The sequence below is a fragment of the Archocentrus centrarchus genome, chromosome 19 (genome assembly GCF_007364275.1).
Source record: "Archocentrus centrarchus isolate MPI-CPG fArcCen1 chromosome 19, fArcCen1, whole genome shotgun sequence".
Taxonomy (NCBI): domain Eukaryota; kingdom Metazoa; phylum Chordata; class Actinopteri; order Cichliformes; family Cichlidae; genus Archocentrus; species Archocentrus centrarchus.
Window position 1 is genome coordinate 19,065,990 of NC_044364.1, and position 22,019 is coordinate 19,088,008.

At 42.9% G+C, this 22,019-nt stretch overlaps 2 protein-coding genes across 2 annotated transcripts; one reads left to right on the forward strand and one right to left on the reverse strand.

The window, feature by feature from the left end:
• Positions 1-260: 260 nt before the first annotated feature.
• LOC115798187 (protein HID1-like) lies at positions 261-15,024 on the forward strand. The gene is made up of 19 exons (XM_030754939.1): positions 261-393; positions 2,773-2,922; positions 4,960-5,124; positions 6,187-6,306; positions 8,539-8,642; positions 9,320-9,436; positions 9,546-9,777; positions 9,863-9,919; positions 10,006-10,146; positions 10,859-10,949; positions 11,066-11,217; positions 11,586-11,664; positions 11,751-11,915; positions 12,002-12,223; positions 13,658-13,806; positions 13,906-13,989; positions 14,072-14,163; positions 14,566-14,724; positions 14,844-15,024. Exons 1-19 carry the CDS (start codon positions 328-330, stop codon positions 14,905-14,907), a joined length of 2,409 nt encoding a protein of 802 aa, XP_030610799.1. The 5' UTR covers positions 261-327; the 3' UTR covers positions 14,908-15,024.
• A 97-nt stretch (positions 15,025-15,121) lies between these two features.
• LOC115798447 (proton channel OTOP3-like) lies at positions 15,122-20,725 on the reverse strand. The gene is made up of 7 exons (XM_030755293.1): positions 20,347-20,725; positions 20,125-20,261; positions 17,044-17,102; positions 16,804-16,943; positions 16,023-16,693; positions 15,677-15,847; positions 15,122-15,594 (listed from the first exon to the last, which is right to left on the reverse strand). Exons 1-7 carry the CDS (start codon positions 20,723-20,725, stop codon positions 15,424-15,426), a joined length of 1,728 nt encoding a protein of 575 aa, XP_030611153.1. The 3' UTR covers positions 15,122-15,423.
• Between the last annotated feature and the right edge of the window lie 1,294 nt (positions 20,726-22,019).

Sequence of the window (22,019 nt, forward strand, 5' to 3'; positions counted from 1 at the left end):
ACGCTTTCGTAGCCTTTTCATTTTTTCACCACAAAACACCTTTTCATTATCATTTTTATGTGTTTTTTTTTTTTCATTGAATTTAATTTTCCAAGTTTTTTTCGAGATGACTTTTAAAAGATTTTGGCTTCTTGTCCTACACAAGCTCTCCTTTTTAGATGGTTTATTAAATATTTGGAAGAGGACCATGAAATTGTACATTTACGTGTCGCGCACAGTATGAGTTTTCCGGGCAGCGCCTGAACGCAGCGGCCCCGCAGCGCCGTGGATGAGGCAGGTCATCCTCCCTCTGGATCCAGGCAGGTAGCAGGTGGCTGGAGACAGAAAATGGGAAACGCAGCCAGCAAACTTCACTTCAGGAAAGCGGTGGTTCAGCTGACAACCAAAACTCAGGTCAGGGGTTGTTCTGTTTTTTACGGTTAGAGGTGACATGAGGAAACTTCCGCTGAGCGTTAAACGTAATGTTAGTGGAGATGAGAAGATAAGTTGGAGCGCCAGATGGCAGCGTGCAGTGCACCCCGGATCCTACAAAGTGGAGAGAAAAACATGTAGGAATTTTAAAAAACTTTAATGAATGAGGGTTTACAAACGAAACACAAACATGCCTTTCAAAATATTTATTTTTTCTTTTCAATTTATGCAATTTTGGGGACGACGAACCCTGAACATGGAAATATTAAACTTTGCGCCAGTTTGGGGGCAGCAGCCGTTTCTCTGGCTGGAAAGTGTGTTTAAGCTGGAAGTAACAGGACAGGTGTCGCCTCAGTGCTGCCGAGAGTCACAGCAGGAGTCACTGGACCAGCTGCTGTGCTGCATGAAACAGATGTTAGGTCAGCAGCTGGTATAGCTGATTCTTTATGTTGAAATCTGTGTTTTAATGGGCTCATATCGGGCGTAGACTCTTATATTTGAACCCGAAATTAGATAATTAACTGATAAATAAATCGACACATTAGAATCAATTTTCAACAACATTTAGCATGCGTTTATGACGATAAACCTGTTTTCTTTGTTTTAGTTTTCACTATTGCACATATCAAACAAGATACATTCAGACGCACGTGATTCAATAACAGAAGTAGGCGATAGCTGCAGCCCTGAGCTTTTATGTCATATTTAAACTTTTTATGTTGACATTGGAGCAGGTTTTCGTATGTGACTTTCAGATCTACCTGATTAATCAGTTAATAAGTAAAAAAAAGATTAATGTTTGATACCTTTGTGATTTTAAAATAATAAAGATTGAAGACTTTTATATGACTATAAATGTGATCTTCAGTTGGATCAAACAAGGTATTTAAAGTAACTTTGGGCAGGTTTACTTAAAGTTTCACTCTAACTGACTGAGTTACTAAATGACGATGTAATCAATAATGAAAGTAATAGTAAGCCACAGCACAAATGTGGATTTATTTTTTGTATTCTACAATTTTACAAGGCCGGGCATTGTCGTGCACCAGGAGGAACCCATGACCCACTGCACCAGAGTGGGATCTGATACCTAATGGCAGTCAGGGTGCCGTTGCCTAGCCTGTAGAAATCTGTGCATCCCTCCATGGATTCGCCTCCCCAGACCATCACTGACCCACCATCAAACCGGTCATGCTGAACAATGTTACAGGCAGCGTAACCTTCTCCACAGCTTCTCCAGACCCTTTCACATCTGTCACGTGTGCTCAGGGTGAACCTGCTCTCATCTGTGAAAAGCACAGGGCGCCAGTGGTGGATCTGCCAATTCTGCTATTCTATGGCAAATGCCAATCAGGCTCCACGGTGCTGGGCAGTGAGCACAGGGCCCACTAGAGGACATCGGGTCCTCAGGCCACCCTCATGAAGTCTGGTTCTGATTGTTTGGTTAGAGACATTCACACCAGTGGCTCCTGGAGGTCATTTTGTAGCTCTGGCAGTGCTCATCCTGTTCCTCCTTGCACAAAGGAGCAGATAGCGGTCCTGCTGATGGGTTAAGAACCTTCTGTGCAACCTCTGTAGGGTCCAGGTATGGACTCATGCTACCAGCAGTGACACTGACCCTAGCCAAATGCAGGACTAGTGAGAAACAGTCAGAAAAGATGAGGAGGGGAAAAATGTGAGTGGCCGCCACCTACAAAACCATTCCTGTTTGGGGGGGTTGTCTCATTTTTGCCCCTCTAGTGCACCTGTTATTAATTTCATGAGCACCAAAGCAGGTGAAACTGATTAACAGCCCCCTCCGCTACTTGCTGACCAGATCAATATCACAGAAGTTTGATCAACTTGATGCTAAACTCTGATTAAAAGGTTTTCCTTTCATTTTTAAGCAATGTATTTAAATCTGAATGATTAGTTTATTATTCAGTTGATGAACAGAAAATTAAAAGTGTTGTGTGAATGACTGATTTGTTTTCAATCAAAACTATTGATAATACTTTCATATTAATGAATATTTGGTGCTTTTTTTTTTTTCATCAAACTTGCCATTTAAAGATTTAAAAAACTGAGGATTAAATAAGATTAAATTCAGTTCAATTAAATAAGATTTTGAAGCCAAGGTTTTAAAGTGTGGCCCGTGGAGTAGTAAGGCTCTTAGGTAATTTTTTTGGCCTGTGATGCATCCTGCTTTCATTCAACGTGTTTAGCAACAGGTGAATCATATGTGAAACAGCTGGATAACCCTAACCCTCATGGCTGTAGCTGGATTAGGGTTAGGGTTAGGGTAACCTTAACCCAGTGGCGGTTTTCTCATCACATTAAAAACACACACGTGCTGATGTTGGTGTGTTTCCTGTCCCGCAGCCTGTTGAAGCCTCAGATGACGTGTTCTGGGATCAGTTCTGGGTGGACTCCTCCACCACCGTTCAAGATGTTTTCGCTCTGGTGCCGGCAGCAGAGATCAGAGCCGTCAGAGAGGAGTCTCCATCAAACCTGGCAACCCTCTGCTACAAGGTAACCTGACTTCCTCAGGACTGGGCAGTTGAGAAAGTCAAACATGACTCATCACTCTGTTTTTTTTTTTTTTTTTAGATCAGCATCAGGTCTGAGCGTAACCTTCTTGTTTCTGAGTCAGTTTAGGGTTTTTGCTCTGGAGTTTCTGTGTCTGAGTCTTCGTCTGTGTGAATCAGTTTTACTCCTAAATGGATTGGAAAAACTAAATCACACTGCTCTGTGTTGGCCTTGTCTCATGATTAAGGCTCCATAGGACATCTTGTGTCTGGTGTTAGTTGCCACAGACAGCAAGGACTCCTGTGCATTACTTTAGAGCAGCTTTTGTTCATCCTGGTTACAGTCAGAGACAAAGGAATGCAGCTGTTTGTTGTTCCCACAATGTGCCAGCAAAGGTTAAATGTCATTTATAAAAAGCCAGAACAGAAGAAGTGAGAAACGAAGTCTGAACATAATTTGATTTTATTGTATTTTTTGAAGTGTTTTAGTTTCAGTCAAACTTTTGTCTTTTTTTTTTAAGTTTATTTAAAAAAGTTGCCTCCATCCTTCTCACTACAACCTGAAAGCAGCTAAATGTGGCTTTTATCTTAAAGGGACAGTTCTACTTAAAATCACAGGTATATGTTTGGACTGTAGTGCTGTTTATCCATGCAGGTGGTTTTTGTCTGCAGTAGAGAAGTCTGCATACCCCTGCTTGTGGTGCTGTAGAGCAGTGTTTTTACCCCCACTGTGACATGATAAGCTCCTGCTTATATGCTGCTGGACAGAAATGGCTGCAAATATAAATGTATACAGTTCAGCTGGTCAGAAAAAATACATTTTGATTGATTTTGTGGATCTTTTTTTTATGTAAAAGTGCTATAAAGCTCATCATATTATCTGGTTATTGGTGACAATTTTACTCATTTATTTTGTCATAGACTGATCACTGGTTAGGGTTGGGATCCAGACCCAGTTTAAAATGACGTCACATAGGTTGGTAATAAAAGCGTTTAGCAATAAGCCGCTGCAACAACAGCAAAGCTCAGACTTCTGATTTCCATAGCAGTGGCCTGGTGCATCTGCAGTGATGGAGTTTGAGGTCTAGCTCGATGAATTTGGAGCAGATGAGCCTGAGCCATTTATGGGAAATATCTCTCACATCTTTTTTTGGACCTAGAAGTGATCAGCTTGTGCCTTCACAGCTGGTGAATGCAGCCACCCCCACTGTGCAGGGAGTTCATGAATCCACTGTGCACCTTAGGAAACTGTCTCTCCTGCTTTCTCAGACAGGTGTTGTTTGCTCTTGTGTAATTTTCCCTACATCTCCTCATGAAGTGGTTTGCAGCAGGTTGTTTGTTCTTGAATTTGTTGTGTAGCCTGTAAACGTGTCCCTGCTTACAGGTTTATTTATTACAGGGAGCTGCATCTTGCAGTTGAGCTTCGATAATGTGCACCTCAGGGTCTGAGCTCTGGTTTGTGGGCAGTTTGATTGTTGCTGCTCTGATAGTTTATTTGTTTTATGAAACTGCAACGTGCAGGGAGCCAAATCACACTGTTAACATTTGCTGCTCGTCCAAGCTTTGTGCTTTTGTGCCAATTCTGATGATGGCAAAGAGCATATTTCTGGGCGACTGTAGCTCAGATGGTAGAATGGGTCTTTCACTAATCAGAAGATTGATGATTCAATCCCCAGTTCCTCCAGTCCCCACGTTGAGGGGTCTTTGGGTGAAGTCCTATGATAGTAAAGACACTGGATGAATGTGGCTTGTAGTGTGGCACTTTGAGATTATAAAAACCCTATTTTTACCATTCATATTTTGGGGTTTTGGACAGTTTGTGGTATTAAAGGAAGACTTTGCACCAGGCTGGTGAATACTGAACAATTTTCCAACACTTTTTGTGGTCTTTAGTTGCCACACAAAATAAAATTGTTATTGGCAAAGGGGGAAAAAAATCAGCACTTCTGATAAATAAATGAGAACATACCGATTTATTTTTCTGTTTTAATAATTTAATCTCATATTTGCATTATAGTTGTGTTGCTTTTTTCTCCCCCAGGCAGTGGAGAGGCTGGTCCAGGGAGCAGACTCCGGCTGCCCCTCAGAGAAGGAGCGTCAGATCGTGCTGAACTGCACGCGCCTGCTCACCCGCATCCTGCCCTACATCTTTGAGGATGCCGACTGGAGGGGCTTCTTCTGGTCCACCGTCCCCGGCAGAGCAGGGGTATGACTCTGGCACAGCCTGTCACAGGAGGTCCCGACACTCGGTCCGCCTCCTTCTGCTCAGACAGCGCGAAGCAAGAATCAGCATCAGTTCGCTGATTATGTCACACTGAAGCTGCTGAAAGAGCTTCTGAGGGCTGTTATCTGTTTCAAAGGAGGACTGCGATTTGTGGTTAGAGAGGAAAAAAGCTGAAAGTTTGGAAATCTATCAGTCTACAGACAGTTTGAGTTTAATCTGTCAGCTCTGCAGATATCTCTCCCCCTCTTTCCCATCTGGAGCTGCTGGGTCTCTGGTTACCTGGTCGGCAGGGGACCACGGTCCAAACACTGCCCATATTGTATCTCCTGCTCCTTCTGGCCAGTGACTGAATTTAGAAGGGATTGAATGTCTCTTAATGAAAGTGTGGGACTGAAATAAAGTGCAGAGCAGGCACAGTTTGGAGCAGGCTGATTAGTTTGTATTGTATGACTTGGATAGGTGTATGGCTGATGGGTGGTTGAGCTCTTATACTTGATACTTGGGCTAGTAATGTTTAAAGATACAGTTGGGAGAGTTTGGGGAAGCACACGTATTTGTTTTAGTGCAGAGTTAAATGATCATTTAATGTCATTTTCTTGTCTTTTTGCTCAGTATGAAGCTAAAACCAGCAGCTGAGTAGATTTGCCCTGGATAAAGACTGGAAACAAGGGGAAATCACCAGGTTCACTCATACTTTTGCTTGCAAGGGCACAAAATGAAGTGTAATAAAGACTTTTTGTTTCTTTTGGGTGGTGTGCATAAGCCAGCAGTTGACTGGATACAGCTTTGTATTTGAGGATAATCCAGCGAGTTGTAGTAGTCATCATTTAAAATCAGATTTAAAGTGATGACATATTGGCTTCAAAGACCCAGAAGCCACATGCATATACAGTCTGTGATTTACAGCTACTCAATAGGACCCAAAATACATAAAAATCAATGCTGAAAGGGATACAGAGCAACACAAAGACAACAGATCAACTTACCAACAATGATACAATAAATGTCTTATACAATTTAAAACCACAGCTCTTCTCTTCCCAGCATCTGGACAAAGATGCTGATGATGAAGGCCGTCCTCTGGCTGAGTCCCTGCTGCTGGCCATCGCTGACCTGCTCTTCTGTCCAGATTTCACCATCCAGAGCCACAAGAAAAGCAGCCCGGTGAGTCTGTCGGAAGATTGCAGGTATTGACCCGATGGGAGCTGGGATCAGCTCCTGCTTGCTAAAGTATTGGAGTTATGCCTTAAAGAGTCACGGTTTGAAGGAAAACATAGTGCAGTGTTTGCTTTGTTTTACCCCTTAAACTACAGCAGCATCAACACTTTACAGCTCAAATAAAAGAGCCTGTTATTTGGCCCTGTGGCAGCACCACTTAGCTCCGTTATCTCTTCACACAACCTTCTCGGGCAGTAGCTCGAGTTAATGAGTGACTCTGTGGGACATGGGGAGAGGCCCTGTTTGAAAAGGGTGGACACGTCTTTATTGTGCTCAGCAAACACTCAAACACTTGAGAGACTAGGAGGTGATCTGATCAGATGACTCCTTATGCCCCACTACCACATGAGGAAACGTTAAAGTCGGGGAAATTGTGCAGGAGAAGGTGGAAAATAGCCAGAGGCTGCTGTTTGTTCCCACCTGCCTCTGTGACCTCTGAAGCGTGAAGCAGGCATGTGCACAAAGGAACACATGACTGGAGGGAAACCTCATTCAGACTTTAAATTTCAGCTTTCACTTCCTGGTAAGGATTTAGTGATGTGGAGGTCAAAATCTGAATCTGAAAGCTGTCTTTGTTGACATACAAAATATATATTACCCTCCCCCTGCTGGCATCTACGGCACCTCCTTTGGTGACATGGCTGGCTGCACAGTAACACCTCATCAAGTATTATCTCCTGATTCTAATGTTTTATCGGATGATTTGATATGATCTACAAGTGGCTATAGTTTGACATGCCTGAAGCATGTTGGAGAATGCTTACTGTTAAATGTAACGATGAGGGTATAACTGTAACTGTATGAAATCTGCACAGCTTTCAAATGATGCCTCTGTAGAAGGTCTAGTCATGCAGAAAGCTTTTATTTGAAGCTTTGTAAGAATTACAACTAATGCTGGTGGATTTTGGTTCCAGTGCATGTTAAGATTTTCCTGTAGGCCGACTGCTTTCACTACTTTCAGGTTTGAAAGTGAAACCAATGCAGAAGACCTGCATTTTGTTTAATGGCCTGCAGGGGGAGACACCTGTGGTTGCAGAAATTGTACAGATGTCTATAGGAAAATGTCCCTTCTCCTCACTTGATTTATTACCTCAGTATAAACTTTCCTGATGAGTTAATGGACTCGATCACTAGATTTAAGTTTTATTTATTAAAGCTTAATGTTTCTTGGTCCCATTTAGAGTAAATAAAGGCAATAACGGAGGATATGTGTTAATGTCTCATTGACAAGCTGTTAGCCAATGAGCATGCAGTTTTCCTCGGTTTCACTGTCTGGTTTCAACAAGATGGTGATGGCAGAAATCCTTAGCTTAAGGCTTCAACAAAACTCACTAATCAGTGGGTGATGTCACGGTTGCCACATCCATCTTTTAGATACAGTCTGGTGTACCCTCTGCTTATCAGAGGGAAAGCTTCACCTTTGTTACACTTTCAGATGTTTGGAGTGTTTGGATTTAGCATGATTAATCATCTCTGCTGTGGTCCGCTCCATGTCACATACTTTCTTCAAAGATCTAAAATAGAGAATATCATCTGTGCTGAAAGGCTGTGAGAAGGTTTTGCTTTTAAAGAGTGTGTCAGGCTTGAAACAGCGCATTAAAGCTGGGGTTTGACCCCAGTGAACTTTGCTGCTTGGCGTCCGTGGCACGGTGCCCTTTGCTGTCAGTTTATTTATGAGGAACGATGGTAGCACCTTGTATCAGCTATTCATAAAGCTGTCATTATCTTTGTGGAGGTGTTGAATGCAGATATTGTCAGCGGAGTACTCAGCTTAATCCATTTGTTGAATCACGTGGTAGAAGGAGGTGTGACCACAGTCCCGGTGCTCTGTTTAGACCTCTAGCTTCAGCTGTGCACAAGTATCCACCTCTGAGAGTAAATAAGGCTAACACACCTCTCCCTCCAGGCCTAAGGAGGGGGGGAGGAATGCTGAGTGTGTGAGAGAAACTCTTTACTTCCTTGGTGTCACAAACACACACTGAGACAATACATTCCTATAAGTAAAGCTCCACCTAAAGAAAGAAAGATTCCTGCAGAGGTCACGTTTGAAAAGCTGATACCAGAGAACTTAAATAAAAAGGTCTCAGCCATGAATCGGTTATCAAACTTTTCAACTTAATACTAATTTCAGTTCTAGAGGTGAATCAGTGAATTATTCACCTGCTCCCTCTGCTGCAGGATACAGATGACATGAGAGCCATAGACAGCTGTGAGTACATCTGGGAGGCCGGCGTGGGCTTCGCTCAGGCGCCTCCTCTGAACTATATCCACGACCTGAACAGGTGAGACTGCAGCATCTTTTCAGTGCTGTTTATTGGAGAGTTATCTGAGGATGCATTTGCGCTGCCAGGGAAAAAAAGTAAAAGACTTTTTACCTGCCTGACCCGAGTGTCTTAGTTCAGCTGGGAGCAGTTTGATGACATTTTGGATGAAATGTTTTCCAGTGACCCACTCACATCCCACTGAGCTCCACCTCTGCATCCACATTCACCTGAACAGCAGTAGATACCATTGCTTTGAAAAAGAAAAAAAAATCCATATTTATACTCTTTTTCTGCCATCTGCTCCAGATTTATTGGATTCAGCAGCCCATAAACATAAATTGAAAAGATTAATGTGACCAGCCAAATAAGAAAAATCAAATCTGATTTGAATTGAGCGCTGATGCATGCTCGGTGATTCAGAAACGGGTACAAAGTTCATTCCTAACAGCTGTTTTATGTTTAGCTGGTAGATCGGCCTCTGCGGAGGTTTTATTAGTCACTGTTTATAGATGAAATGATTTGCTTGCCTTTTATATGCAGTAATAAACAGATGTGAACTTATTTTTTGAAACCAGTAACCTTATTGGCTGCGTACATTCCTAATTTGAACTCCTTCTTAGTCATTCAGATTTTTTTCTGTTTCAAACTGAATTGAATGAACTCTTTTATTGATGCTGTGCCGATGCCGTTTCCAGGACGGAGCTGCTGAAGTTACTCCTCACCTGCTTCTCTGAAGCCATGTACCTTCCTCCTTCCCCTGAAAGCAAAGTCCTCAATCCATGGATCTCCTTCTTCTGCTCCACAGAGAACAGGTGACTTTATGCTTCACAGCACTTTTACTTCGCTCCATTTATTTAACAGTGTTTATTTGTCGGTGAAGATAGCAGCTCATGTGAACTCACCTCCACCTGTTTTTCACAGACACGCTCTGCCCCTGTTCACCTCCCTGCTCAATGTGGTGTGTGCCTATGACCCCGTGGGCTACGGCATCCCGTACAACCACCTGCTGTTCTCAGACTACCGGGAGCAGCTGGTGGAGCAGGCGGTCCAGATCCTTATCGTCACCCTGGAGCACGAGGCTGGCTCGGCCGCCAGCATCGCCCTCCAGGCCCTGGACCCCTCTGTATCCCCCTCAGCTGAGGAGGACCAAGAGGTACATACAGTGGGTAATTAATAAATGAACAATTGTATATTTTTTAAATTTATGATAGCAAAACTGATGGTGATTTGTTTTGCAGCCTGGTGGACCTGACAACCTGTTTGTGAATTATCTCTCCAGGATACACAGAGAGGAGGTACTCTGAGACACAGACAGGCAATCAGCAGGAGAGTGATACTGTGGGATGTTTTTAAGTGTGTCTTTTCTTTGTTTGCTCCTCAGGACTTGAGCTTCGTCCTTAAAGGTCTGGCTCGGCTGCTCAACAACCCTTTGATTCAGACTTATCTGCCTCGATCTACCAAGAAGATCCAGTTCCACCAGGAGCTGCTGATCCTCTTCTGGAAATGCTGCGACTACAACAAGGTGCGAGCACAGAGTGCAGCGACTCCAGGATTTTATTTGTTTATTTTTAAAAGTGGGATGGAGCAGGGAGGATCGAGAGGAAGCCAAGGGACCCACAGGAAGTGAGAATATTTAATCAATAAAAAAAAAAGTGAAGAAAATTAAGAGTAGAAAATATTAGGCATGGTGGCAGGCTGCCCCCTGGTGGTGAATGTTTTAGCTAAACTTTACAAAAATACCTTTTTAATAGAAGTTTGTTCTGAGGCACGGTCCCACATAAAGTGGAAAACCTGCTCAACCTGTGTGCAGCCCTGTTACCAATGTGTTACATGAAAACTGGCCCTGCACAAGAGCCTGAAAGTGATTTTGCATTGAATAAAAAGTGGTAAAACAAATATTTAGAATTGCCACTTAGTCATAAATATGTAATTACATGTTATTATTATGCTATTGGATCGTAATTATTTAATCATTAATGTGCATGTCACCATAAATATGATTTCTATTTTTAGCTTTCAAATGCAGAATGCTCATTTGTGGGTTTTACATAAATGCAGTCATTTGTAATTTGAATCAGCAGATAAGACAACAGACAGTGGCTGCAGGAAACCACATAGTAAATGCATGTTTTGTAGGCTTAAAAGAAGAGCAAACACTGATTAAATGATCTGTGTGATTGAGTGAAGTGGATCAAACGAGTTAAATCTGACTTCATTGTGTTTCTGCGGTTTAGAAATTCCTCTTCTTTGTCCTGAAGAGCAGCGACGTCTTGGACATGTTGGTTCCCATCCTCTTTTACTTGAACGATGCCCGAGCAGATCAGTGTGAGTCACTTCGGCATGTGTATGTGTAGGTGACAGATTAAATATAAATCCGTGAGTAAACGGTCACAGATCCACACTTACAACATCGTTCCCTCTCCACCTGTGTCCGTCTGCAGCTCGGCTGGGCCTCATGCACATCGGTGTCTTCATCCTGCTGCTGTTAAGCGGAGAAAGAAACTTCGGCGTTCGCCTGAACAAACCGTACGCCCTCCGTGTCCCCATGGACATTCCTGTGTTCACGGGAACCCACGCTGACCTGCTCATAGTGGTGAGAAGTTAGAGGGTGAAGCAAATGCTCAGTAGCTGTATTTTAATCTTATTTTCTTTTCTTTAAATTTACGGGCAAATGAATACACAAAATTCTGTGTGTAGGTATCTATGTTTGGTAGTTATTTTAGAGCATCAATGTGATTCATGTCATTATGGGGAAAGCATGCAATAACACTTCAGTAAACTGGTCAGACATTTACAGCGTTTTGGCCACTGCCCAGTTGGCAAGAAGCATCCAAAAAGTGTACATTTGCAGATATTTAGTTGGTGATAATTAACAGAATAATAAGATACTAAATTCACTCATTTGTTTCTTCACATCAGCAGCTTTCACTCAGTCCACTCCTTGTACTTCATCATTTTTAGATCTTCCACAAAATCATCTCCAGTGGACACCAGCGTCTCCAGCCTCTGTTTGACTGCCTGCTCACCATCATCGTGAACAGTGAGTATTACAGCTCAAATGCTGCCCCCTGGTGGAAGAGCAGGAGAGCTGCTCGAGCCTTGGACTTACCTTTCACACGTTCACAGTTTCACCTTACCTGAAGAGCCTGTCCATGGTGGCTGCCAGCAAACTGCTCCACCTTCTGGAGGCTTTCTCCACACCCTGGTTCCTCTTCTCCTCCCCTCAGAACCACCACCTGGTCTTCTTCCTGCTGGAGGTCTTCAACAACATCATTCAGTATCAGTTTGATGGTGAGAATGCAGATATCAGCTCATCAACTTAACACTTTGCAGGCCATTACTTTGCCCAAAGGAAAATCTGAAATCTCCTTTTACAGGTAACTACAACCTGGTTTACGCCGTCATCCGTAAGCGAAATATCTTCCACCAGCTGGCCAACCTGCCGTCTGACACGGCGTCTATTCCGAAGGTCCTGCAAAACAAGAAGAAGACCGGGATCTCCAGGACTAACTCTATAGAGCATGAGTCCATGGAGGGCTCCAGACCTGCTGTGCCTGCTGAGCCCGGCACACTTAAAGCCAGCTTAGAGGCCACTCCAGGTAGGAAGTAAGATTACTGCAAACCAGCAAAGGGTTCATGATGGAACTCTAACTCATTTTATTTTTGCTTTTTAGTAGATGTTAAGTAGATGTGGCTCTTTTGCTCTTCTGCATGTTGGAGTCCAGGGCCCTCTGCTTCTATTACCTGAAACAGGCAGGCTGTTTCACTCTGCCTCAAATCTTTATATTCATGTGTTCCTTTTACCTCTGAAGTTGGATTTTGGAGCTGGGAATGACATCACACCCAAGTTGACTGCTTGGAGTTGGATAAAGAAGCAGTGGTTTGCTCCCTAGCCAGGTGGAGTCATTCATGCATCACTGGCAATACCTGCAGTACATTGCAGTACTACCTGTTTGCACCTAAAACATACTGCATCTCCACATATGGTGCCTATTCAGTGCTCTTTCACAAATACACAACAGTGGTAAAACAGATTCAACAGCCTTACTGCTCTTTACACGAGCTGCTGCCATCTTGATTTGCGAAGACACGATTGGTTTTGGTGGTCCGACTTCCTGTGCAGGAAGTCTGACTTCAGGTGCTGTTGCAGCTAAAAATTCAGACTGGGAAGCCAGGATATCTGCTTCCAAAGGAATGCAGTAATAGTTAGCACATTCGGATAGGACGGTGACTGCGGGCTCTTGAGCTGCCTGCCCTGCATGGTGGCAAGCCTCTGCTTGCAAACATAATAACATACAGTATATGGACAAAAGCACTGGGTCACGTACTTGTTATACCTACAGGAGCAGCTCAGCCATGGAAATCCATGCCATGAAGCTTCCAGAGCATCGCCTCAGCCCTCAGCAACCCTGCTCTGTGACTGGCTGTGTTGCAGTGGTTCCTAAATGCTTCCACTTTGCAATAATACCACTTACAGTTAATGCTGGAATATCTTGGAGGGAAGGCATTGCATAAAGTGACACTGTTGCAACAGTGGTTTCCTGTTACAGGCCACACTCAATTTCAGTGAGCTGTTTAGAACGACCTGCTTTCCACAGACTGCATGGCCAAGTGCTGGATTTATACACCTGTGGCAGCGGGACTGTAAACAGACTGTATGGCCCAATACTTTCATCTATATAGGCTGACTCATTACTTCCTGGATTATCCAGGAATTTTTATGTTATATAGGTGTTATATAGGAGACTAACACTGACTTTTTCATACAATACAAAGTCTGTCTAAATGAATGAGTTTGTTTTTCCCCCTTTGGAGTGTTATGGACTTATTACCACTCTATATCTATAGTTCATGTCTACAATACAGATGTGAAAATACTGTGAGTGCCTTCATTTAACTCTCAGTGGGAAAGTGAAATACAAATTTCCCAAAAACATCAAAATATTCCTTTAAACCTGTTCATCACTTCATTGTGCTTCAGTGCTTCCAGTGAAATTCATCCTTGTAAAGTGAGATTGTGTTGTGTGCTGTAGGAATCGATAAGATCACCGAGAAGTCTCAGGTGAGTCAGGATGGAACGATGGTTGCTGTGCCACATTCAGACTCTCCACAGACGCCGACTGAAAGCTGCAGCACAGCTGGAGCCAGCGACACTGAGTCTCACTCAGAGAGAGATAAGGAGGTGAGCAGATGGCTTGTCTCACACACACACACAGCACACAAACACACAAATTTAGTTGTTTCCTGCTGCAGTTAAAGTGTTTTATTATTCTGTCATCAGGCCAACCGCACACAATCAGAGTCAGCGAGGAGCCGACTGTCGAGTGTTTCATCGATGGCTGCGTGGAGCGCTAACTCAGACTGGGTCAGAACAAGTCTTTGATCTGTTTACCTTCTACCATCTGTTCTCTGTTTTCTGACATGTGACATCATCTACCTGCTCTCAGATCTCTTCCTGGAAGGCCAAACTTCCTCTGCAGACAATCATGCGGCTGCTGCAGGTGCTGGTTCCTCAGGTGGAGAAGATTTGCATTGACAAGTAGGAAATCATGCAAATTTTAAACTCAAAATAATTAATTAATGATGGTCTGTGTTAGGCAATAAGCAACACCAGGCAGGGTTAATTTTCATCAATTAAAAACACGACTAAACATGGTTTCTTAATGCAAAGTCCTGATCTGTGACCTGGAATGTTTTGGGAATCTCACACTGCAGGTCCAGATTAGTAAAACGTTTCCTGAAAACAAAAAAATGGTAGTTTCCAAAAAAGTTAAATAAAATTTTAATAGTGCAAACAGGACAAAAATTTCTCTGGAAAAAAATGGACTGAAATACACTTTTAATAATTAAAAAACAGCAATATTTGTAGCATACAGGTTTAATAACTCAGACTTCAGTGGGACTCAGTTTATTGGGTATTGAGAGTTGTTGTCGTCCTCAGGGGTCTGACTGACGAGTCTGAAATCCTCAAGTTCCTGCAGCACGGCACACTTGTGGGCCTCCTGCCCGTCCCTCACCCCATCCTCATCAGGAAGTACCAAGCCAACGCCGGCACGGCCATGTGGTTCCGCACCTATATCTGGGGCGTCATCTACTTACGGTAAATAAACCCGTCTTTATTATTTGGAGCATGAAGTGTGCACATAGCTAAACATGTGAACATCTTTTCATTCGGTGGGTTCATCTTTGGGCTTTTTGTTTTTTTTCTTCTTACTTCAGCAACATCGATCCTCCAATCTGGTACGACACTGACATACGGCTGTTTGAGATCCAGAGGATTTAGAGGAGCTGCTGAGGATCCAACAACAACAAAAAGGCTCTGACACTTTATCCTCCTCACACCTGAACTGTGCTTGAAAATCAGAGGACAGCTCAGTCTTAATGCCAAATTGTATAAAGATGGAGAATCTTTAAATGTGTCCATAAAAAGGAAAATGCCAAAATCTGATTTATTCATACTTATTTTTTTTATTGAACATTTATTCATTTTGCCCAAAAATATCAGTGTTTGGTGCTCCAGTGAGTGACCGCAGGGAAAGTGTCATCATAGACACTTTGGACCTTAATCTGCCGCTCACACTGCTCGGATGATGGCTGCAAGAGCCTCACTGATGGTGACTTGATTCCAGTTCATCCAGAAGATGTCAAATGCTCACACTTTTTTAAAAATCCTTACACACACATACATCACCAGTCTCCTGGAACATTATCAAAAAGGTCTGACCTAAAAATAACTTCACATTAAATCCACTTTTTTAATGTGAACCAGTCTAGTGTAACCGGGATGAGTCTGTGCTCTTTATGCAGAGATGAGCAGCTCCATTAAAGCTCCCACAGAGTGCATCCTGTAGAAGACACCGAGCGGCTGACCCAGATTCACCATAACGAGCCAAGCGCTGAAGCCGAAAAACTGTTTTCCCGGGCTGTTCTCGAACTGTGGATGGACTCCGAACGCAGGAATCACCCACAGCTGTAAGAAGAGGGAACAGTTACACATTATATAAATACAGATCAGCTATGAATATTCCTTCAAAACAAACTCACGGTACTACCATGATGTTTGAGAGAATGAGGAAAGCACAGATCTCTTGTGTTGCTCTTCTGGTCCAGGAATTCTTCCCATCATGCTCTTCAACAGTGGGGGATGCTGATGTTTTGATCTCCAGGAATGAAATCTCTGGCTTCTTGTTCTCTTGCGCTGGCACAGCGACCTTCATCTTCAGCTGTTGAGCAGTTTTTAATGTAAACAAAACTTTTTAATGTCTCTTTGCACACCATTCATATATATACAGTGCAATACTTTTATTTAGCACAAGGCAACAATATTTCAGAAAACGACAGTATTTCTGGATTGTGTTTTGCATCTCATTGAAACTGCACGAGAAGAGATGCAGGTACCTTTACATTCCTGCTCCAATGCTTTTCCTTCCTGATGAGGTTCGGGTGCCTGTGGAGGCCATCGATGATGAAGATGTTCTGGAGGACGACCTCCAGCAGGCTCAAGAGGGAGTAGGACAGATCCAGGTCCCCCAGAAGATCGTGGTTTCCCATAGCTAGACCCGCTACAAGGGAAAAATAGGACAGTACAAGCTGGCCCAGGGACGCTGCCAACAGGAGGATCACATCCAGACTACGGGTGGGGTTGTGCCCCCCTTCGTGTGCCCTCGCCTCTAGTCTGTAAATTAGTATCCCGATCAGACAGCAAAGAGACATGAGGGGCATGACCACTACATGGTAGCCATAAAATACGAGGAAGGCGGTGAGGCGAAGGTCCGGCTGGGTCACCCAGACCTGATAGAGAATGAAGGCAGTCACTCCTGCAACAAGGACCAGGCCCCCAAACACGAGGCCGAATGTGATCCCACCTCTGTAGAAGATGCGTAGAGTCAGCTTCTGAGCAGCGTGGTGGTGACCTGGACTTATCCTGCGGCCCACGTTCTTCCACATCACATAGATCATCCCGCCTGCCATCAGGTAGTACTCAATGTTGAAGGGATAAAGGATCTCAAAGCCCTTCCTGAAGGCGAGGCAGGCTGTACTCACACTGCACCGACACAAAGTTAAATTCCCTGCAGGAAGGAAAATAAATACAGTATTCTTTAAATTCCTCCTGCTGCAGGAGAACGAGCTCAAACATAAAACCTCAGGATGTTCAGTGAGTGTTTCTTGCAGTACCTACCGATTAACTCCAAGCTGTCATCTTCAGATGAGCTTGTGGTGTTTGTTTTTTCCATCTCAATCTCCATGTGGATGCTGTCCTCTGTCACCACATTCAGCCACAGCAGCAGGTCAGTGGAGAGGATCGCCATCAACCCAGACCTGCAAAGCTGAAGTTAGAGATCTCTTTCTAAAAAACAACATGTATTTATGCATGAAAGTCATGCATGAACTATATAATATATAATATAGCAGTGTGCACCTGGTGGATATCTTGTGTGTGTGAATGCAGTCTTTGGAGTGACTCCACACTAAATATGTCTACAAAAGGAACAAAAGTGTTATTCAATGAGGACACACCTGAAACATTACAAGCCTGTTTTTAAGTCAGGTAGAGTGGAGAGGGCGGAGACTGAGGAGGAGAGGTAAAGTTATTTAACATAGCTGACATATGATCTGAAATCTTGGAGTAAAAGCAACCGTGATCAGGTTGAGGAAAAGCACCTCATTTAGAGTGGAAGAAACTTTTAAGGTGAAAAGTTTATTTTGACTTCCTAAACCCTTCCATTCTGCTCGGGTCAAATTTGACATGTTTTGATGTTTGACAGGAGCAAAAATATCATAAATTTCATTAATTTAGCTTCAAATTTGACTTTTTCTAAAGTGTCCCAATATACACAAAAATGAAAATATTTAAAAATTTTTACACTGTTGTACAGATTTTACTACTCTGAGGCTATTCCACGTCAAATTTGACTCAAATGTATTGAGATGATGTTTAGATCCACCAGTGGGGGTCTAATCAAGGAAAATGGTGGTTTTAAGGAATCTTGAAACTAGGAAACTGTACGTGCCATGTCTGTGTGTTTTTTTTATGGGGCAGTGGTGACGGAGTTCAAGGGGAACTCTGACACTGTCACAAGAACCATCCGTGTTCACATCACATTTGCTCAGGTTCCTGCAGAGAGAAGCTCCTGCTGGTGTTTGAAGGATCGTGAGCGAACCTCCAGAGTCTGAGAGTAAAACAGCATATCAGTGATCTTATATGGTGCAAATAAGAAATAATACCTCTGTGTGAGGTTAGATGCTGCCTTGACACAGACACACGATCAGAAAATAGGTGGTGGGGAATTTAAGGCTGTCGGCTCACAGCAAGAAAATTTCTGGTTCACATCCTGGCCCTGTGTGGAGTTTGAATGTTCCTCACACAGCCCAAAGAGATACATGTCAGTTGACCTACCTCCTGTAGTTCAGGTGGTAGGTCACCTACTAATCAGAAGGTTGGTGGTTCAATCCCTGGCCGTTCCAGTGTGCAAGATACTGAACCCTAAGTTGTTCTCTGATGCGTTCATTGGATTGTGAATGGGTGAATGAGGCATGTTGTATAAAGCGCTTTGAGTGCTAGTAGAAAAGTCTATATAAGGGTTAGAGTAGTTTTACTAATCAGTTTTAAGGCCATTAGTAATGTATACTAAAGACAAATTTGGGATTAACTAGGTAAATCATAAGCTTAAAAAATTATGAGGAAGAATGCCAAAGAAAGATGTTGTGATGAGGAGTCTTTGTGCTCACGTGTGTGTGGTGAGTTCAGAAAACCTCTTGTACACCCGGAAAAAGTGCCACACCCACTTTTTACAGTACGCTGTTCAAACAGAGGTATTGTTTGTGTTTTTATCATGTTCTGGCTGAGCGAACATAACTGTGTAACTATGCATTGCTAGTGTGCCATGAAGGATGCTGTTTATCATTTAATTTGTGGTGTAACCTGTTAAGGTTGCTTTTGTAAATCTGTATCTTCATCAATAACCAGTGATTCTGTAAATCAGCGGTCACTGAAGGCACAGCTGTGTACTTAAGTGACAGTATGCAAGGCTCTCTATCAGGCTTTATTAAAAATGCCTCCTGTCAAAGTCAAATCTGTCTTCTTGAGTCCTGAGTGAACCTAAATGCTTTTCCTTATTTCCTGTTTGTCCTGCTCTGATGCTCAAAGTTTCAAATAATAAGTCCATGTATGTACAAGCAATCCCTGTGTGCTAAAAGCTCAGGTTTCAGGCTGCTCCTGTCATGGTGTGCTGTGTGGCAAATGAAGGCAGACCCCAAAACACAGGACTTACAAACAAACTGAACAAAGGGTGGTTTATTGAGCAGTGTGACAGAGAATACATATAACTGGGCTGGTCAGGTGTCAAAACTAAGGGACACATGAACTAGATAGACACACAGCAGAAATCATAGACGACAACACAACAAAGAACAGAAGAAAACTGAAGGCTTAAATACACATCAGGTAATCAGGGCAAGAGGAAACAGCAGGACATGACAGGTGGAACAAATGAAACTAATAACACAGGGGAAGCAAAACTAAACACAAAGTACAGGGAACACGAGACTGTCAAAATAAAACAGGAAACACCTAACAAGGTACACGCAGACTTAACACAGGGGACTGGCACACAGAGAAAACTAAACAGGGACCAAGGCACAGGGAAACAAAGAGAAACACACACACAGGACAGAGATGCCGACTAGTCACAAGACTGAGAATACGAAAACACAGGAGGTCCGGGACCTGACAAAAGGACAAAACAGACACAAGAACACAGACGCAGGGGAGACGGGGACAAAGGGAACTAGAAAAGCACAACTGATAACACAGCCAGAACTAAGATGAACAATGAAAACCCAAATAAACTAGGAAATAATAAAACTCAGTGAAAACAGAACTAAACACAAAATGCTGGGCACACGGCCCAGGACCATGACAGCCCTAAATACTCAGTGTGTGACAGTTCATCCAGCTCTTGGCTCTCTGTGATGTCAGTGACTGCAGATATCCCTAATATAGCTCATTATATGGCTCATTATAAGACATATAAGGATTATTTTGAACCTAGAATCATGCAAAGCTACTATAGTAGGATTCAAGAATGAAAATATGGAGCTAGAAATGAACAGGATAGGTCTCAGGATAGTATTCAAATAAATATTCACTGGTATAACTGGGAACGTGGAAATTATGAGATGACAGATAGTTACTGCCAATATCTGCTGTCTTTGACACACATTTCCATCTGCTCACTGAAGGAGCTGCAGTCTCTTGTCTTAGTATAAGTTAATAAGTTTGTTCATTCAAAAGCCTAAATGAAAACTACATTTTGTGTTTTAGATCCAGCATTTTCCTGCACTCTCTTATGGTGTAGTAACTGCAGTACTCTTTGGTACTGTGAGGTGAGACTACAAAATGGCAATAAATTTAGAGTTTTACAATTTTGTTAAATAGTTCTCTACTCTACCTTCAGACTTTACGGTGTGTGACAATTTACCAGAAATCAAATAGCGTTACCTGTACAGTGAGAAAAAGAGCCTCTATGAACGGAGAAAGCAGTGTGACAGCTGGCTTGCACTCCTTCATACTCATCAAATAACCAACCCTGCAGATGAACAGCAGCAGGCTGAAGGCAGAAAAGAGCACGAGGGCCACTGTGACACAGCATGAAGATGAAGATGTTAGAAACAAACAAACCCCGTGAACAGTCGGCTTTAATGATCAAGCACAGGAACTTACAGATGACAGGGATTCCCCCAGCATGATGGTCTTTATGTGGGGATATACCCGACTGTTTCCTGGCCCACAGCAGGTACCAGAGCATCCAGACCAGGCTGACCCCCATCAGCACCAGCAGGAACACCTCAGGCTCCTGGTGGGTCAGGCCCTCTGGGTTGAAGGCTTGGCCGGCCACCAGAGCGGCCCCCAGCACCATCACATTGAGACCCAGTAAACCAGACATTATGCGTCTCCCACTGGGAACCCACACCAGCACTGGTTCCACCTCCTGGTCATGGATCTGATGATGCTCTGAACTGCTGAGCGGTTCTTCAGTAGTGGGATTTTGAGGGGTCTCACAGGAAGAGTCCAGCACTGAGAGTCTAACATCAGTATCCATGTTCATGCTTTTTCTTTTTTTTAGTTCCCTTTTTTTCTGTCTTTTTTACTCACTTTTTCTTTCCTTTTAGTTGAAATCCCTAAGTTCAGTGTCTGAAAAGCCCTGGCACTTGTCTGATCTGCCTTCCCACGCTGCTGTAGGTGTGGCTATTAATATAACACACCTTCACGGGAAATGCATCATGTTTGCAATTTGACCTTTTATTCACCACTAATCGGTCAAAGTCTGCTTAATTTAAAAAAAACAAACACACTATAAGCCTCTAAGGAGTGTATGTCAGCCTGCAGCACTGAAATCACCAGAGTTATTTTACTTTAGCTTAAAGGTATCAGGAAATATCCCAATTTACAAACAAGTTGCAACAGGAACTTAAGCATGAAATTGTTCTTTTCACTTCTCTGCTTTGAGTAGCAGCAAGTAGTTCAGTGAGACGTGGTAACCTGCTGCTGCTGTCAGGTATTATATTTTTGCCAAAGGTCACGAGCAAGAAAAAAACAAAATCATGAGCAAGTCGCTTCAAATTGATCTGAATTTATCTATTCTGTATTCTCTTTCCACATGCACATGTAAATAGCAGCTATACAGTTTGATATCAGACCTGCATGAGCGATGTATATTTCTTAGTTTCTAGAAGACACCCACATGTCAACTAGTGTACTCAATTGAAACTTGAGTGCATAGAATGGCCATGACTGGTCAATAGATATATTTTATTTGGCCCTTTTCCCTTAATGCACCTGTCACACATAAGGACTGCACTCCCTCCCACTCTTTACTTGAAGCAGCTAAAGGTGAGTTAATTTTCTTCCCACTTAAATTATCAAGGAACCTGGAACACGGAGAATCCAACGTGAGCAGAAGGCATTTAACTCAACCCAAAGAACATAAGTGAGTCTGACTATAATACCTCAGTGGGTGAGTGAACGAGACAAAGAAAAGTATTATTAGAAATCAAACAGGTGTAGCAGCCTGTGATCCATGAGGAACAGGTAAGCAGACATCAGGGTTATTATAGTTAACGAAAACGAACAAAATACCGAAAACTGAAATTGAAACATTTTCGTTAACTGAAATAAATGAAAACCATATTTAAAAGGAAAAAACTAACTAACTAAAACTGTATTGTGAGTTTATAAAACTAACTGAAATTTATAGATAAGCAGGACATGAAGAAGACGTCCTGTTTTCAGCGATGGGGAGATGGGCGCACCTGTGTCGAATTATCCATGACCTGACAGAACGCCCAGGAGCACGTGCTTCTGCGTGACCTTACAAAGTTAATCCACAGTCCTGT

Excerpts from the sequence above, each read along its gene's own strand:
- LOC115798447 (XM_030755293.1), bottom strand. The coding sequence starts at position 20,725 with ATGGATACTGATGTTAGACTCTCAGTGCTGGACTCTTCCTGTGAGACC. Across the intron at positions 16,944-17,043 it reads ACACACAAGATATCCACCAG|GTCTGGGTTGATGGCGATCC; the intron begins GTGCACACTGCT and ends TCAGCTTTGCAG. Across the intron at positions 15,848-16,022 it reads ATTGGAGCAGGAATGTAAAG|CTGAAGATGAAGGTCGCTGT; the intron begins GTACCTGCATCT and ends ACTGCTCAACAG.
- LOC115798187 (XM_030754939.1), top strand. The coding sequence starts at position 328 with ATGGGAAACGCAGCCAGCAAACTTCACTTCAGGAAAGCGGTGGTTCAG. Across the intron at positions 10,950-11,065 it reads CGATGCCCGAGCAGATCAGT|CTCGGCTGGGCCTCATGCAC; the intron begins GTGAGTCACTTC and ends GTCCGTCTGCAG. Across the intron at positions 14,164-14,565 it reads GAGAAGATTTGCATTGACAA|GGGTCTGACTGACGAGTCTG; the intron begins GTAGGAAATCAT and ends TGTCGTCCTCAG.